General features: G+C 33.1%; 2 protein-coding genes across 2 annotated transcripts; one reads left to right on the forward strand and one right to left on the reverse strand.

The window, feature by feature from the left end:
- Positions 1-6,612: 6,612 nt before the first annotated feature.
- Positions 6,613-7,815, forward strand: LOTGIDRAFT_73285 (hypothetical protein; the record flags this gene model as incomplete). The annotated part of the gene is made up of 1 exon (XM_009062691.1): positions 6,613-7,815. A coding segment is annotated over one exon (1,203 nt), but the record flags the coding sequence as incomplete, so codon positions are not given.
- Positions 7,816-14,279: 6,464 nt separating this feature from the next.
- Positions 14,280-16,150, reverse strand: LOTGIDRAFT_165779 (hypothetical protein; the record flags this gene model as incomplete). Its single annotated transcript, XM_009062797.1, has 2 exons — positions 14,280-14,722; positions 15,547-16,150. 2 exons carry the CDS (start codon positions 16,148-16,150, stop codon positions 14,280-14,282), a joined length of 1,047 nt encoding a protein of 348 aa, XP_009061045.1.
- Positions 16,151-17,410: the final 1,260 nt, after the last annotated feature.

Here is a 17,410-nt window from a genome sequence, read left to right on the forward strand (position 1 = left end):
TGGATGTTTTAATTAGCTACGACAGTCGGTATGTTAAACTGAATTCAACATCTAAGAACAAATTCCATCAATATTTTGACGGAACCGAGATTATTGTTACTGGAAGATTGCAGAAAGCTGGTGATTTCCCCCCAGAGGCAGTTTTAGTTCAGGGAATTTCAAGAGATGGGAATTTAAATTTAACAATGAAAAAGGAAGCTGTCGTTGTTCGACCAAAGGATACACGAAAAAGGAATAATGACATATACGATGAGGGTTCGAAGATAGCAGATCAACTAGAACTCTACGCTCAAACACGTAACAACCTCCACAAAGAAAATATTGAGAAAATTGCTATGAAGTACAACATGGTCACTCCATTTACTTCCTACGTACTTAAAGTAGCAGAAACAGGTGCGTTTAACGGAGCCAGATCTCACAACTGTTTGGGTGTATCAACCAAAGCATGCTTCTTATTTTGTGCTTTCTCCATTAGATTTTTTTATATATGAAATAACTTGTAATTCAAACACTTAAAATATTTTTTGGAGGGGGGGAGGGGGTAATATTGATATCGCTTTTAACTATTGGAGAAGTATGGTTTATCGCTTTTAATAATTATGGGGAGTATTTCAGAAATAACGTTTAAAATGGTTTAAAACAATGAATGTGTTTATATATAAGTGAGGACTCTTTTTATCATGTCAAAATGCTAAGTAATCTTTAATAAATATCGAATAGCTTTCTTTTAAATTTTATATTCCGAAATTTTTTTTGTTAATTTTTTGTTATCAATCTCGTTTTTCTAATACAATTTATTATTTGTTATATATGCATTAAAATGTTTCATGTACCGACTTATTTATATTTCTCTTCTACATTACTGCTTAACATTGCCAACAAAGACAATGTAAATGAGGCAGAAGCCGAGTTTATCAATTTGCGTTAATTTTGATTCCAAACAAGCCTGCGACCGTCATAACAATTATCGATCTCAATACATTGGTTCCATCTTAAAGAGATGTCCAACTAACTAGCAGATTAGCAGATTATTACCCGATAGGAATGAACAACCATTGTTCTCGAGTTATTTGAATACGACACTGATTTGGTATTGTTTTGCTATTGTTTAGCACAGAAAATTCCCAAAGGGTGCAAGCACACTAAATTCTAAGTGCGATAATGATTCCTTTACGACCGAATGTTGTACATCTTTTATTTAATGTATGTAACTGGGTCAAATCACCAAATAGTGCCGAAAATTCTTAATTATGGTCACGCTCATTGAAATTACATTTGGAATGGCTGGATATTTAAAGAATTTTTAAACTTCGTTAAAATACACCAACAATTGATTTTGATGAATTGTTGTTGTATTAGCCTATTAATGTACATGTAAATAAATCTCAAGCAAAGGTTACCATATTCATTTGGTTTATTGATATTGATAATAGTAAACTGTCTACAATTAGCTTGTGCTACAGCTTCGAAGGATATCCTTCATTGTACTGCAATGATCCATAGTGACTGCAGTTAATCGGGATAATTATGGATGAACATGGCTAAGAAGTCTAAAATTGCGACTGTATACTGTTAACACTATTACTGAACAAACTGAACAATTCCTGTTTCTAAGACAAAGATACGATTGGAATCCAAAAATGATGAATAATGCCTTGTAAGATATAAATTACTTAGATTTATGTCCAAAGTTGAGAAGAAATTGTTTATAACAACCCGTACTTCACTTTAAAACAGATTAATACCAGAATAAAGATGAATTAAATATTGATTCGTTGCATAGCTGTAAGTAGTCTCCCTTTATATGTTAAGATGTCATATATCACAGGCCAATTTCACTTAGCTTTCACAACTGGGTAACATATTTTGTCTCATAGAAAAATAAACCAGATAAACCGAATAAATATTGTGTATGCGTTGGACATATGAAGTTGGTATACAGAATTTTAGATAGCACATAACGTATTTGACGTTCCAGAGCAACAAATCAACACATGTGACCAAAATGCCTTTCTTGCTTACAGAGAATATAAACATTTAAGAAAGGATTTTATATAATTATCTACATCAATATAAAAAATATCAACATCAATCAATTCAAAATTCAAATACCAATAAGTTTTCGGAGGTTATTGCCTTCAAATTCGTTCAATATTTAACGATTGAGCAATGCAAGTGTGATGGTTTCAGCATTCAAACTTAAACTGTCGAGAACGTTTATTTTCACGAGAAGATATTTCTGTTATATCTTGTCGTCAAAAGTCGTAACTGCCCATCTAGTAATGCTTCCATGGTAAGTGTATTTGTGCAGAAAACTATACTTCTGAATAGTTTTACGGATATCTCATATTAATCTAAGATTTAGAAACAGATAGTTCGATTTTTTTGTCCGGATACAAACAAAACTGCCATCTGAACACGGTAAATTTATTTTGGAATTCTAAATCTCTAACCAGTTTTTTTTTTATTCTGTTTCAAGTTTCAGAAGTACCCTAGATTATTTCGTAGTATTAATATACCTTTTTGTATTCAACATGTTTTTACTTGAATACAATTACTTAATTTGAAGTATGCTATGCTTCTTTGTATCTTTTAAATCTATGCAATATATAGTTAGAATTTTGTCGTGAGAAATGAAAGACCTATCCGAAGCTAACCTTAATTGCCTTTGCCCCAGTTTAATACATTCGCTAAAAGTGTACAAGTTGTTTGTGGACCATTTAAGCCCCCGTCTTATATTTCCCAACCAATTTGTATTGAGAAAATGCGCATTTTTTGCTTAGGTCTCGGTGGCCAAGAGGTTTTGACACTTTCTCGGCAACTTGGGGGTCCCACGTTCGAGTCCCAGTCTGAAATTTTTTGAAAATTCTTCTTTTTTAGTCAAACTCTGTTTTAAGTATACAAAATGGGTCCAGGCTAATCCTGGCTAATCCTAATTGCCTTTGACCTATTTTATCCATTTGAAGCCATTTGCGTTTTTGGATTGAGGGAACGTTAACTTTCTTACTTCTGGATAAGACTGTACATGGTTGTTCAATCTTAAAGGTTACTGAGGTTAGAACTATTGTAACCAGGCAACTGTGCCGTTTTATTATTTTATTATTTAAGAGTCTTAGTCTTATCTTAGTCGCTTATTTAAATTATGAAAACAAACTTATGAATGTCTGATGTCGCTAGTCAATGGAATTATCTAACTGTGTAAAAATACAAATATTTACCGTTATAATACAGATGTGACGTCACCCTTTTGATCTTGGCGTACCATTATCCAACATGGACCCTAAATATTGATCTGTTTTATAAATAGCGGCCATAAAGAATTAAATTTATTCTACTACCAAATAGCTTTTGATATATGCTCCGCCTTTTTAGATTAGAAACATTTTCCTAGGGGGTGAACCCCTGACCTCCAACAAATCTAGTGCCCTATTAAATCCAGAAAGGGGAACTGAGGGCCCTCAGATGTCACCTCCGTCAATGAAATCCTCGCTATGCCATCGTATATTTCGAAATAATTGCATGAGCTATAAGGGAAAATGAAAAACTGACCTGTAGACATACATATACAAATTATACGAATAATACAGATATACGAAATGAAATAAGTAAATACATGTATCCATTTTGATTTATATCATTTAATAGAAAATGAACGACAAAACAATGAGGAATAACAGTTTCAGAACTCGGAACAGGTATATTTTTTATCAATCCTGACCGGACATTTTAAAAGGTTTCCTGTATTATCTTGTCATGTAATTGGATCTCTTGTGACCTATATTAAAGCACGTGCCCGAGTAGATGTTATTATTTGTGGGCTGTAGTTTAAGTTACAAATATTTACCGTTATAATACAGAAGTGACGTCACCCTTTTGATCTTGGCGTACCATTATCCAACATGGACCCTAAATAACAGAGCTCGGCTGCACGTATGGTGTGATAATTGCAGTTATAAAGTTTTAAATATGTATGAGATCTACACACCACCATGACATCGGCGCCGTTGACTACTCACAAATGTATATTTATCATCAACAGCTCGACATGAACCGGAACTTCTACTCAATTCACTGCTCATGGCTGTTGGTTTAAACAAGGCTACGTTGTTCTTATCTTAAATAAATAAAACAACCTGCATAGCACATTGACTCAATTCAAGCCACAAAAAACTTCAATGCCAAGATGTGTTTATTTTCAGACTGACTTCGTTCACCTTTATCCGTATTCCCTAATTAACTAAAACATGTACCGACCAGAACGACCATATTTTTTTCTCGGGTAGAATTTTAAACATGTATCTCAGGTTTGGGTCTGAACGGTTACCACTATGTAAAGCTATGTAAATGATCATAAGTTTTTTTTTCAGAACAACCATAGGAAAATGAATTGGATAACTAATTATCACTTAATTACCTTTTGTAGATGAATGAAAAATAACTTAATATTACTAAATTACCTTTTTATATGAATGACTAGAATAAATGAGTCATAAGAGCATCAATTTCACCATTTCTGTTGAAAGTACCGTTGTACAGGCATGGATATAGTCAACGAGTCTATGTTTTTGCTAGTTGGCAGCACACAAATGGACTGACTAATCTGTCTACGACAAGCAAAATTTTCGTTATGAAAAATTATATCAAAAGATTGTCTAGTAAATAATTGTATGATATGAAATGAATCTAACTTGTGGAGATTGTTGCTGGTGTAAATTACCCAATCGAAAAAGATTACAAAGTCGATATAATAATAATAATAATTTAGTTTATTAATTGTGTCACGATTCAGATACATGAATATTAAACATATATAGATATAGCAATAAGGTTGGCCTATGTAACACTTACTGGTTAAACATATTTACATATAAACATGATACTGGACGGGCACATTACTTATATAAAAAAAAAATTATTCACGTTCTGACAAAAAGTTAAAATTTGAATTTTTATTTTGACAGAAAGTTAAAAGTTCAGATCTTATACTAAAATAAACTTGACATTTTATTATCACATAAATAAATATGACTTACCAATGACTGAAACGAATTGGTTTTACAATATGATATTATTTATTATTAAACATGCTATATTTAGAAAAGAATCATATATCCTGATCGAGTAAACTGAATCTTTATTGAATATTGAACAATAAATGTTTTCTTTCATGATAATGTAGTATTCAATATATATAAATACAATTTATAATATACATAATGTGTGGTATGACGTAATGTTTAATCATAAAATACTAACGTCAGAACGTAATAAAGAAGTGTGCATGAAGTATACTTAAAAATATAACGGGAGGTATTCCTTCGCGAGACACGCGTTATTTATGTTCTAGGAACTTTCGTAACTTCTTTATGGGGATGGAATTCTTAAAAAAATTCATATGTTTAGAATTAAATGGGTATTATTTAAATCTTTAAAATGCAGCCAATACGTGTTTTGAATATAAAATCCTAATCGGTATTGCCCTAAGCAATAAAATCACTTTTTTGAATGTAGCGACTATTGCGCTTGAAAGCAATCTTAAAAGCGCTCCAATAGAATCCATCAACATCATCGTCGTTCATACCAAGCCCCTTATTAGTAAAAAAAAATTAACCCCGTTTAAGATTGTGAATTTGAACCAATCAAAACCTCCTTTAACTTGATATTATACGATTTTCCCTTACTCATATATAGCGTACGCGATCCTTGTTACAAACAAAACGTTAAAATTGCTTTGTGCATGTCTGTTGATTGGCCGGTTCAATCCTGTGACAACACCTCAGTAAGAGGTTTGTCTGCCTCAGTGAAATACGGTAGAAATAAATAATAATTTCGAATGTTGAAGAGACGATGAATCAAAACAAAAAAGTCTTTAACAGAATAGAATCAAAATAGTTTATAATATTTATCAATTAAACCATCGTATTCAAATCGTTCGAAAATCGTTGATGCTATTGAAATCATAGGCAAAGTTTGTGTTTTTTTGGCAGCATCAAGAGCAAACTAATAGCCGCCCTAGTGTAATCATATAACCCGAACAGAGATCACCCAAGGGTGTATGCAATAGCGGTGGTATAATTGAGGAAGTTTGTGGCAGCATCTACTATTATTAGTATCTGCCCGGTTGGTATTTTAGGGAACTGACTGAAAGTTTGTATACGTTTGGAACACCCACATTATAACATTTGCAATGTCGAATATGTTGACTGTATTCACTTGTAAGTTCGTGATGATATCTACTATTATTAGTATTTGGGGTTGGTTTTTCCATGTTGCAATCCCTTAACATGGAAATCCCTAAAAATGGAAGCAGGGTGTGCTAATAATGTTTTTTTAATAGTTCGTCGTCACAAACATATTATTCAAACGTGCACAATCTTTGTTTTGCAACTCTATAAAAGAAGAAACAATCTGCTTGAAGTTTCATACTAAGCAAACAGTAAGCTAAAGTGTACATACTAATCGGAAAAACTCAAAATGTTTAAAGAGTTCATTTTTGTATTACTTATAAGTAGTGGATGTGTTTCGGCGAATCTGGTCAGGGACGATCTGGAGAGATTCAAGAGAGATGACGATAAAACGCTTACAATGAAAAACTATTTTATCAACTCTTTTGTACAGAACCATTTTGCTACTGTGAGGTATACGATTCATGTTGAAAACGAACACTCGGAAACAGTTAATTCAACATTTGTTTTGCCGATTCCTAAAGATACATTCATAGCAAATTTTAGTGCAATCATTGATGGTGTAGAATATGCTGGTGAAATGGTTTTGAATGAAAACATATCAACGGAAGACAACGGAACCAATACACAGAATGCATTAACAGCACAGGTCAGAAAAAGGTTAATTGACGACCCTAAAAGAAACATTTTCGAAATTGATCTAACTCTGGCTGCTGATAAAGAGACAACTTTCATAGTTACCTATTATGAACAGTTAATACGAAAAGGTTCACATTACAAACAAAGACTTATTGTAGAGCCCGGCCAATTAGTGGACACTTTACTGGTGAACGCCATCTTCTTAGAAGACCAAGGTTTTGAAACATTTTCGTATATGTTACCAATGGCTAACGATTCTCACGACGCAAGTTCTGATTTAGCGAGTTTATTAGAGACACCAACCAAAAGAAGTCTTCTCTATCAACTGTCTAGGGATCAACAGTTAGCTGCTTCAAACCAAGGAGTAGTTGGAGAAGTAATCATTACGTATGATCTGAATTATACACAGGGTGCTGGTATGGTTGATGTCAAAGATGAATACTTCGTTCATTATTTTACACCGAGTGGACTGAAACCAATAGACAAGAACATTTTATTTGTATTAGACACCAGTGGATCTATGGCGGGTATCAAAATTCAGCAACTTCGTGAATCAATGTTGACCATCTTGGATAACCTAAATCCTGATGATAATTTCAATATCTTAAGATTTGAAAGTAACACTTCAACACTGTTTGATTATCCGGTTGAGGCGAATTTAACAAACATCGAGGAGGCCAAGATACTAGTTCGTGATACTATTAAAGCTGGTGGAGGCACAGCTATTAATGATGCTCTTCTTGAAGCTATTATATCACTGAAAGCCCTTCCAAATAAGAGTAGGCGAGCGCAGCTAATATTTTTCCTTACTGATGGAGGGGCATCGGTAGGTGAAACTAGCAGAAAAAAAATACTGCAAAATGTGAAGAGTGAGAATGACGGCTCCATATCTATCTATTGTTTAGGATTTGGTAATAATTCGGACGATGAGTTTTTGAAGGAACTAACAAAAGAAAACCGTGGAATCTATGCAAAAATACCTGAAGATGCCACAGCAAGAGAGGAGATTATAAAAGCGTACATGCAAATAAAGGATCCTCTTTTGTTGGATGTTTTAATTAGCTACGACAGTCGGTATGTTAAACTGAATTCAACATCTAAGAACAAATTCCATCAATATTTTGACGGAACCGAGATTATTGTTACTGGAAGATTGCAGAGAGCTGGTGATTTTCCTCCAGAGGCAGTTTTAGTTCAGGGAATTTCAAGAGATGGGAATTTAAATTTAACAATGAAAAAGGAAGCTGTCGTTGTTCGACCAAAGGATATACGAAAAAGGAATAATGACATATACGAAGAGGGTTCGAAGATAGCAGCTCAACTAGAATTCTACGCTCGAACACGTAACAACCTCTACAAAGAAATTATTGAGAAAACTGCTATGAAGTCCAACTTGGTCACTCCTTTTACTTCCTACGTAGTTAAAGTTGCAGAAACAAGTGCGGGTAACGGAGCCAGATCTCACAACTGTTTGGGTGTATCAACCAAAGCATGCTTCTTATTTTGTGCTTTCTCCATTAGATTCTTTTATATATGAAATAACTTGCAGTTCAAATACTTAAGGAATTAATATTATTTCGTTATTCGTTTTTGGGTTTGTGTTTGGTTTGGGGGCGGGGAGGGATTTATCTATTGGGGAAGTATGGCTTCTTGCTTTGAATTAGGGATGAGGAGTATTTCAGAAATAACGTTTAAAATGGTTTAAAACAATGAATGTGTTTATATATAAGTAGGGAGCCTTTTTATCATGTCAAAATGCTAAGTAATCTTTAATAAATATGGAATAGCTTTCTTTTAAATTTTACATTCTGAAAAATTTTTTTGTTAATTTTTTGTTATCAATCTCGTTTTTCTAATACAATTTATTATTTGTTATTTATACATTAAAATGTTTCATGTACCGACTTATTTATATTTCTCTTCTACATTACTGCTTTTAAAAAAAGTATGTATGTCTTAACGTAGTTTTGCACAGTAGGGAATTTTCTCCCCATTTTGATAGCATCACCGATCACCGATCGGGAGTATTTTTGATCTTTGATTTACTGATGTTGGAAATTTCTTGTTCTTGTATTGTAAATAATATTTTCACATGTGTTGAGGAACAGGTTTTTTTATGTCTACTTTTTCTTCCAAAATGTTAGATTTATTCTCCTTCCTCCGAGAGTATGATATCTTCCAATTGAAGAAAACTGCTATAATTAAAAAAAAGCGAACGCCCTGCAAAAAAAAATTTTTTTCAAGGAAGATTTTCTTGAAGGATCGAGGTAAAGAGTTCCATTAATAAGGGCCTTTATATTTCAAGCTATTCTTATATAATGGATTTAAATCAGATAAATCAAAAAATATTTAGTATGAGTTATTGCCCTTTTTTAAATTTTTTTAATACCTTCGAGCCACCTGGAGTTTTTATAGAGTGCAATTTCAAGCAGAAAGATATTGCAGAACTTTTTGGAATTAACGTCAGAACCTTGAGGACAAGGCTTGCGGAATATGGCATCCAATATGGAAAAAAATTCAGTACAATATCTGATGAAGAACTGGATGTTCTGGACGCAGTGTTCATAACCAAATGTATGTTCATATTGTAGATTTTGATATTACACAAGTCCAAAAATTTTTCTCACAGCTCCACTTTGATGAATATTGTGGCAGGTATTGCTAGCCAGCCAGGGCAGACTCACCCTTCCGACTGCAACTGTGTTTGTCAGCTTGGCATCCCTTTCAGAGAGTCCACATAGTTAATATGGTTTGGAAGATTGAAGCAAAATTTCATTTTTACTGTTAAAATAGTGCTCAATACATTAAATGTAGAGCGATATAGAAATATTATTTTAATATTTTTAATATTTCTAGCTGTTATTGATGTCAGTACTGTAAAAGTTTATTATTTCCAGTAAATATATTATATCTTTTCAGAATTGAGCGATTTTGGCGAGATCTGTGGACAGGCTGCATTGGATTATTTCATAATTTATTTCGCTCAATGGAGGACCAAGGTATTCTAATATCAACTGATGAACTACATCTTTATGCACTGCATTATGTTTTTTATTACCAAGAATTCAGAACCACCTAGATTTTTTTAGAAGATTTTTTTATGAGACGGCCATTGAGAACTGCCCAATTCCAATCTCCAATTCAGATGTGGACATATGGTTAAATGCTGAATCCGTCTGAAACTTTGACACATGAGGTATGCATATACAAATTTGTGTCTTTTTATCTTTGACAGTTATTTATTGAACAAAATACCCATTAAATTGTACCTAGCAATATAATCTTCACTATTTCTTATTATATAAAAATAATTTCCATAATGAAAATAGTTTTTCCCTTCACTCCATCTACCAGTAATACTTTGTCCACTTAAATATAATTCTTATTTCAGAATATTCAAGATTTTGGAGTGAATCAAGAAGGACTATGGACTGGGAATGAACCTGGTTGTTCACCAGAACTCTTGTATCATTCCTAATGATGTAAAAGAAGAATTAAGAAACCATGATGACCCACTACAAGCATCTGATTCTCATGGAACCGATCTGTTTTGCAAAACTGTTCACTTTCTTACGAGTAAAATTGATTTATTGGATCAATAATTATGATTGTTTCTAAAAAAAATGTGATGCATTACTTTTTTCTGCTTAACACAAGCTTGACCAAGGACATGTCGTTGTTAATAATACCACCAAAGGTGACTTATTAAAAATAAAGTCCTATCGGTTAGACAATTTGTTGTAACAGTTAAATTTTGTTAATGGCAAATGAGACTTTTCTGCAACACTGTTCTGGTCATTGTGTTTTTCATATACATATACAAGAGTCAGAAAGGAGTCCTCTTCTAAATTTAACAAAAATTCATTCATCATTTTATTAGATTTTCCAAAAAAAAATATGCCTAGCGCTGTATTTAAATCAGATGACATCAATGTGGTCCATTTAAGCAATGAACGATGGACCCACTGCCCAAGGCAGTCATGATAAATTTGGCACCTTGACCAATGTATTCATTGTCAATTAATAATTGTTCGTAATATATGTTCTATGTTAAATATTAAATCTTGAACACCATTCATTTGACTCTTAACATTCCTACTGGTACTGAATATAGACGCAATGAATAGGCAAGAAAATTTTGTGGACTTTTCGTTAAATTCTACGTGTTAATAAACTAACAATGCAAGGAAAAGGACTTAGATGCCTTCTTCACAATTCAGATTAATGATTTAGAATTTCTTGATGTTATTTTTCATTCTTTTCTTTTATCTTACTTAATAATGACGTGTTCAACAATTTTCTCATGCTCAGAAATCGGATGAAAAATGTGTTGCTTTGTTGCTGTAGAACGTCAAATACATTACGTTCAATCTTCAACTCTGTATACCAAAGCAGAGTATACATAAATAAAATATATTTGATAAATAAGAACACTATTATGGATATACTACTACTTAAAGAAACTTTGAGTTGTTAAGTTTTTAGCTGGAATATATAATTTTCTGATCTGTATGGTTAATCACCACTTGATAACGTTACCTGTATGTGTAATGAAACGTTGTGTTCAATAATAAATAGAAGTCTATATCCATAAAAACTGTTGTTTCTTAATGTGCTGTGATACTTCTAAATGTCTTACAAGGAATATACTACTACTTCCTTTAGTAGTATATCCATAATAGTGTTGTTATCTATTTAGTGTTCTATATATTTCTAAATGTCATTTAGAGAATATATATTCGGTATACCTGGTATATTTTTCTATGAGACAAAATATGTTACCCAGTTGTGAAAGCTAAGTGGAATTGGCCTGTGATATATGACATCTTAACATGTAAAGGGAGGCTACTAACATCGAAGATTTTGGATATACGCATCTTCGAACATAACCCCAATTAAATTATATCTTGAAAAGCATTGTTCACCATTCGTACCCCGTCTCAGAAACGGGAATTGTTCAGATATGCTTATCAATAACCAGATTTTAGACTTCTTAGCCGTGTGTATTCAAAATTATCAGGATTAACTGCAGTCATTATGGATCCTTCGGAACTATGAAGAGCACCAATGAGGAAATCCTTCAAAACTAGCACACGGACGGAAAATGTTACGTCAGGGGTTGATATAAAAGAGCGATTACTCAATCAATTGAAAAATTGTTTGCTATAACCAAGGTCAATACACAAAATGAAAATTGGATGCGCGCTGTTATTAATTGTTGATGTATTTTAACGAAGCTGGAACTGCACTATATCCAAAACCACTAAATCATTTTTCCAATGTACTGAGATCGATAATTGTCGACCACAGGCATGTTCGGAATCAAAATAAAAAAATCCCGCCTCATTTAAATTGTTCTTGTTGGCAATATTTTAATCAGTGAAAAAAAAGAAAATTTTTTTTGGGTCCAACTTACAAATTTTTCCTGATCAAAATGACTAAAAAATGGCCGATTTTGGCCGATTTTTTCGGTTTTCATAGGTCAAACTAAAACCGCTACTGTAGGCAAACCGTACATTCGAGAGAGTTGCGCTTTGGTGGGTGGGTAGACAACTCGTGGCGGGCGCTACATGGCGCCACAAACCGGGATGCTGTATCTCACTTGGTTCCAAAGTTACAGGAGCTAGAAATTGGCCTTTTATTCCATAAATTAAACCCAATTTTTTCCGTCTTTCGTCTCTAGTTTTTCGCCAAAATGCAGGAAACATCTTTAAATCGAATTTCCAATCTCCCTAGGTCCCCCCAAATCGATTTCAGTCAAAAAAAAGAAAATTTTTTTTGGGTCCGACTTATAAATTTTTCCTGATCAAAATGACTAAAAAATGGCCGATTTTGGTCCATTTTTTCGGTTTTCATAGGTCAAACTAAAACCGCTACTGTAGGCAAACCGTAAATGCGAGAGAGTTGCGCTTTGGTGGGTGGGTAGCCAACTCGTGGTGCTACATGGCGCCACAAACCGGAATGCTGTATCTCACTTGGTTCCAAAGTTACAGGAGCTAGAAATTGGCCTTTTATTCCATAAATTAAACCCGATTTTTTCCGTCTTTCGTCTCTAGTTTTTCGCCAAAATGCAGGAAACATCTTTTAATCGATTTTCCAATCTCCCTTGGTCCCCCCAAATCGATTTCAGTCAAAAAAAAGAAAATTTTTTTTGGGTCCAACTTAGAAATTTTTCCTGATCAACATGACTAAAAAATGGCCGATTTTTTCGGTTTTCATAGGTCAAACTAAAACCGCTACTGTAGGCAAACCGTATATGCGAGAGAGTTGCGCTTTGGTGGGTGGATAGCCAACTCGTGGCGCTACATGGCGCCACAAACTGGGATGCTGTATCTGACTTGGTTCCAAAGTTACAGGAGCTAGAAATTGGCCTTTTATTCCATGAATTAAACCCGATTTTTTCCGTCTTTCGTCTCTAGTTTTTCGCCAAAATTCAGGAAAACATCTTTAAATCGAATTTCCAATCTCCCTCGGTCCCCCCAAATCGATTTCAGTCAAAAAAAAGAAAATTTTTTTTGGGTCCAACTTTAAAATTTTTCCTGATCAAAATGACTAAAAAATGGCCGATTTTGGTCGATTTTTTCGGTTTTCATAGACATTATGAAGGTAAACCATACAGATTTGCCAACTGAGCTTATATAGAACTTTTTCCATATGACGTTCAAATATTGCAGGGGCATTGGTCAAACCAAATGGAAGGGACTTAAATTGCCGCAACCTGGTATGGGAAAAGCTGTCTTATATCTATCTTCTGATGCTACTTGAAGTAAAAGCCACTGGTTAAATCTATTGTCGAATATAGAGATGAATCTCCACTTGCATCTAATATCTGGGGAATTTGAGGTAATGAATGAGAATCTTTTAATGTATAATAGTTCAACTTTCTATAATCAATGCATATTCTTAAGGCATTATTAGGTTTTTTTCGCAGTATGACTACAGGACTGCGCCAAGGGCTTTCAGAAGGCTCGATAATACCTTTTGTTGCCATTTCAGATATTTCCTTTTCTGCTTCTTTTGCTAGAGCTAGTGGAATTCGTCTGGGAGCTTGTTTTATTGGCCTTGCACCTTGAGTATCAATTTTATTTTGAACTATATGTGTCATGCCCAAGTCATCTGGAGTTTTCGAAAAAACATCTTGAAAATTGAAGTAGATTTTTTAGTTCATTTTGTTCATGTGCTGACAAATCTGAGGATGCCTCCTTATATAAAAGTTCTAAATGGTCTGGAAGGGAATCCTTACATGTACACTTCGTTAACATGCACAGCATCTACATGACCTTCTATTAACTCCTCGTCATGTACAGTCTCAATGTTGGCGACCACAGAATTCTTGTAAAGCTTTAGATCAGTATCATTAACGTTTAAAATTCTTAATGGAATTATCCCCTTACTAGGATTAACTAATGTTTTAGCCACCAATGCTTCATACTTTTCTGTGAATTTGTCACTTGGTTATACATATACTGTATTTGTATTTGGAATGGGATCTATTACGTTTCCTAATATAATGGTCTCAGATAGTGCAGGAATAATGGTATCTTCAGCAATAGATACTCTACTACACTCTTTATTCTGTCCCTCTTGGAAAGAATAGATTGGTAGTTTTCCTCCTTTAATGCTCATACATTTATTTTCTAACAATAAATTGATTGAATTTTTACTTAAAAAGTCCATCCCTAATATTACTCTTTGTGTTATTTCAGCTATTAAGAACTGGTGTTTAAAATTAAATGATCCAAACGTTATTTTAACAGTACAACTACCAACAAATGGACGTTTCTCACCTGTTGCAGTTACTAAATGTAAGTTATCAGTGGGTTCCATTTGGAATTTGTTATCCTGTTGTAAAGTTTTGAACAATGGCATACTTATTATAGATACTGAAGCACCAGTGTCTAATACAAATTCAACATTTGTCTCATTAATTTTCCCATTTGTGAACAACCCACGATTATTACCTATGTTACTAATTGCTATAATTTTGGGTCTGTCTATAAAGGTTGCTGAATTCTGACCCTCGAAATCAGCAATTACATGTTTCCCGAATTATCTGTATTTTCTTGAGTATTTACAAAATTATGAGAAGTGGATTGCAAATGTCTTTCAGAACCTAAATTATGATGATTAACATCTTGAGATTCCATTCTTCTATAATGATTATTTTCAGAATTTCTTCTGAAATTGCCATAATGATTTGATTGATTATTATTATAGTTATATCTTTTATTATGATCGTTATTATTTCTATTTGCGGCTTTGTTTGTATTCCAGTTCCAATTTGATTTGGAATGGTCATTTCTAGAATGATAATCTCCTTTTAAGGTCTGTATTAAGTGACTTGTTGTCTTCTCTAGGGAATTTATGGAACTATTTAAATTCTTAATATCAATTTGATCATTTTTAGTGGATTCTGAAACTGCAGCATTTACTGCCACTTTTGTTTCATTTCACTCTATGGCATGGACATGTCGTCCTCTTTGTCTATCTGCAAGCCAGTGAGCTTCTAGTCTCACTGTTAAAATTTCTGCCTCATTTGTTTTTTGTGGTCTTAATTCCCTTATTCTTAATCTTATTTCAGCATCAGGAATGGCATCAATAAAATGATCTAATGCTAATATGTTTGTTAAAGAAGTATTGGCTGTTGGATACGATTGCCTGGTAAGTTTTGTGATAGACATTGCGAGTTCCGAAAGTTACTCGGATTTCCCTTTAACTTTACTTTGCAATTTAGCTCTGAACATTTCAGACCTTTCAATTGAACCAAATCTAAAATTTAAAGTTTTAACTAAATTCTCAAAATTTTGTCTGTCAGTCTGGCTCATCTCCATTAAAATTATTCTTGCATTTCCTGACAAGGAGCTTGCCAAATATAATGCTTTTTCATTATTGATCCAATTATTTAGATCAGCAATGATATTAAATTGAGTAATATATTCGTCAAAATCTTCCTCTCCATTGTATTGCTGAGGTTTAATTGTAACTCTTTTACGTCTACTATGTATTTGGGTATGATGGTAATTTTCATTTTGATCTATTGCAGAATTTGAAATGTTATCGTTATCACTGAGGCTTAAATTAGAAGAAGAATTGGTATTAGAAGAGTTCCCAGCATTTAAAGTTTTATTTATCATTTTATGCAACTCTGTAATTTCATTATTTAATTTTATATAAAAATCATGTTTAAACATATTTAATTTCTCAGTTATCTTATTCAAAATTAATTCATCTTCAGAATTGAATTTAATGTTCTCATTGTTATCTTGTTCTTCATTTATCACCAGACTAGGCTCTTTAAAAGATATGTCAGGATCATAACTAGCCATATTTATGCTATTTTAATTAGAATTATTTTATTTTCTTTGTATTTGTGGTTATGATTCTCTCCAGTGTAGCCAAGGTAAGAATGTTGGAAATCCCACTTCTGACACCAATGTTACAAATCCCAAAAATCTGTCAGGATGAAGGTAATTTTGTTATCAATTTATAAATATAAGGACCCGCCCAACATCAAACCTAAAATGCTACGAAGTTGGAGAGATATCAAAACACGCAAATAAACAACAATACTTTTATTTGTAAACACTACAATAAAACAAATCAAACAGGTATCTTCTCAGCTTCTCTAAATATCTATATTTAGTTTATTCTAATTTACACTTCTGGAATTAAATTATTAATTATATTAATTTGTTATTATATTATATATACTTAAATTTCATTATCTTAATCTTAATTTAGGATATATAAGAGTTTTGTATCTTTACGTTACTTATTTTATATTATTATTGTTTCATAAAAAGTTATAATATTTCTCCAACCCAATGTTGGTATTTAATTATGGGCTCTTTATTTGATCTTGGAGAATGTTAATTTCTCCAACTTTAAGCTTAAGGTTTCTCTATTTTTAATCTTTCTCCAAATTTTAGATTGGAGATTTTCTCCAACCAAAAGTATTTCTCCAACTTGATCTTGGGGATATTCTCCAACTTTGATATATTGGAGATATTCTCCAACTTTGATATATTGGAGATATTCTCCAACTTTGATATTTTGGAGATATTCTCCAACTTTGATCGTGGGGATTTTCTCCAACTTCAATAGTGGAAATATTCTCCAACTGTATTATTTAAGGAATCCTCTTGAAGGATCTTGTATTAAACCTTAATTTATTCACAGTCTTATATTTTTCTCCCCAATTAAATTATTTCTCCAACTTCAATATTGGAGATTATTTACTTACTTTGTCAGAAAAGTCGATCTGCTTTGAGAAACTCATTTTCGTCTGAATGAAAGCGTAGCATGGAGGTAGGTAGGTAGATGACAAGTTAACGTTCGCTTCCAGCGGATGCTGATAACGCAAACTAGCGTAGCATGGATGGTTGGTTGGTAGATGACAAGTTAACGTTCGCTTCCAGCGGATGCTGATATCGCAAACTAGGTAGTTGTTGGTAGTCGTAGTAGTTGGTAGTTGGATGCGTAGCATGGATTACGCGCCCTTTATTTATAACGTCAGTGCGGACGTCACGGTAAACATTGCGCGTTCGTGTTGTTGTTCTTATTTCAACGGATTTAATGGCTTTTAC

Source organism: Lottia gigantea (assembly GCF_000327385.1).
Source record: "Lottia gigantea unplaced genomic scaffold LOTGIsca_53, whole genome shotgun sequence".
Taxonomy (NCBI): Eukaryota; Metazoa; Mollusca; class Gastropoda; family Lottiidae; genus Lottia; species Lottia gigantea.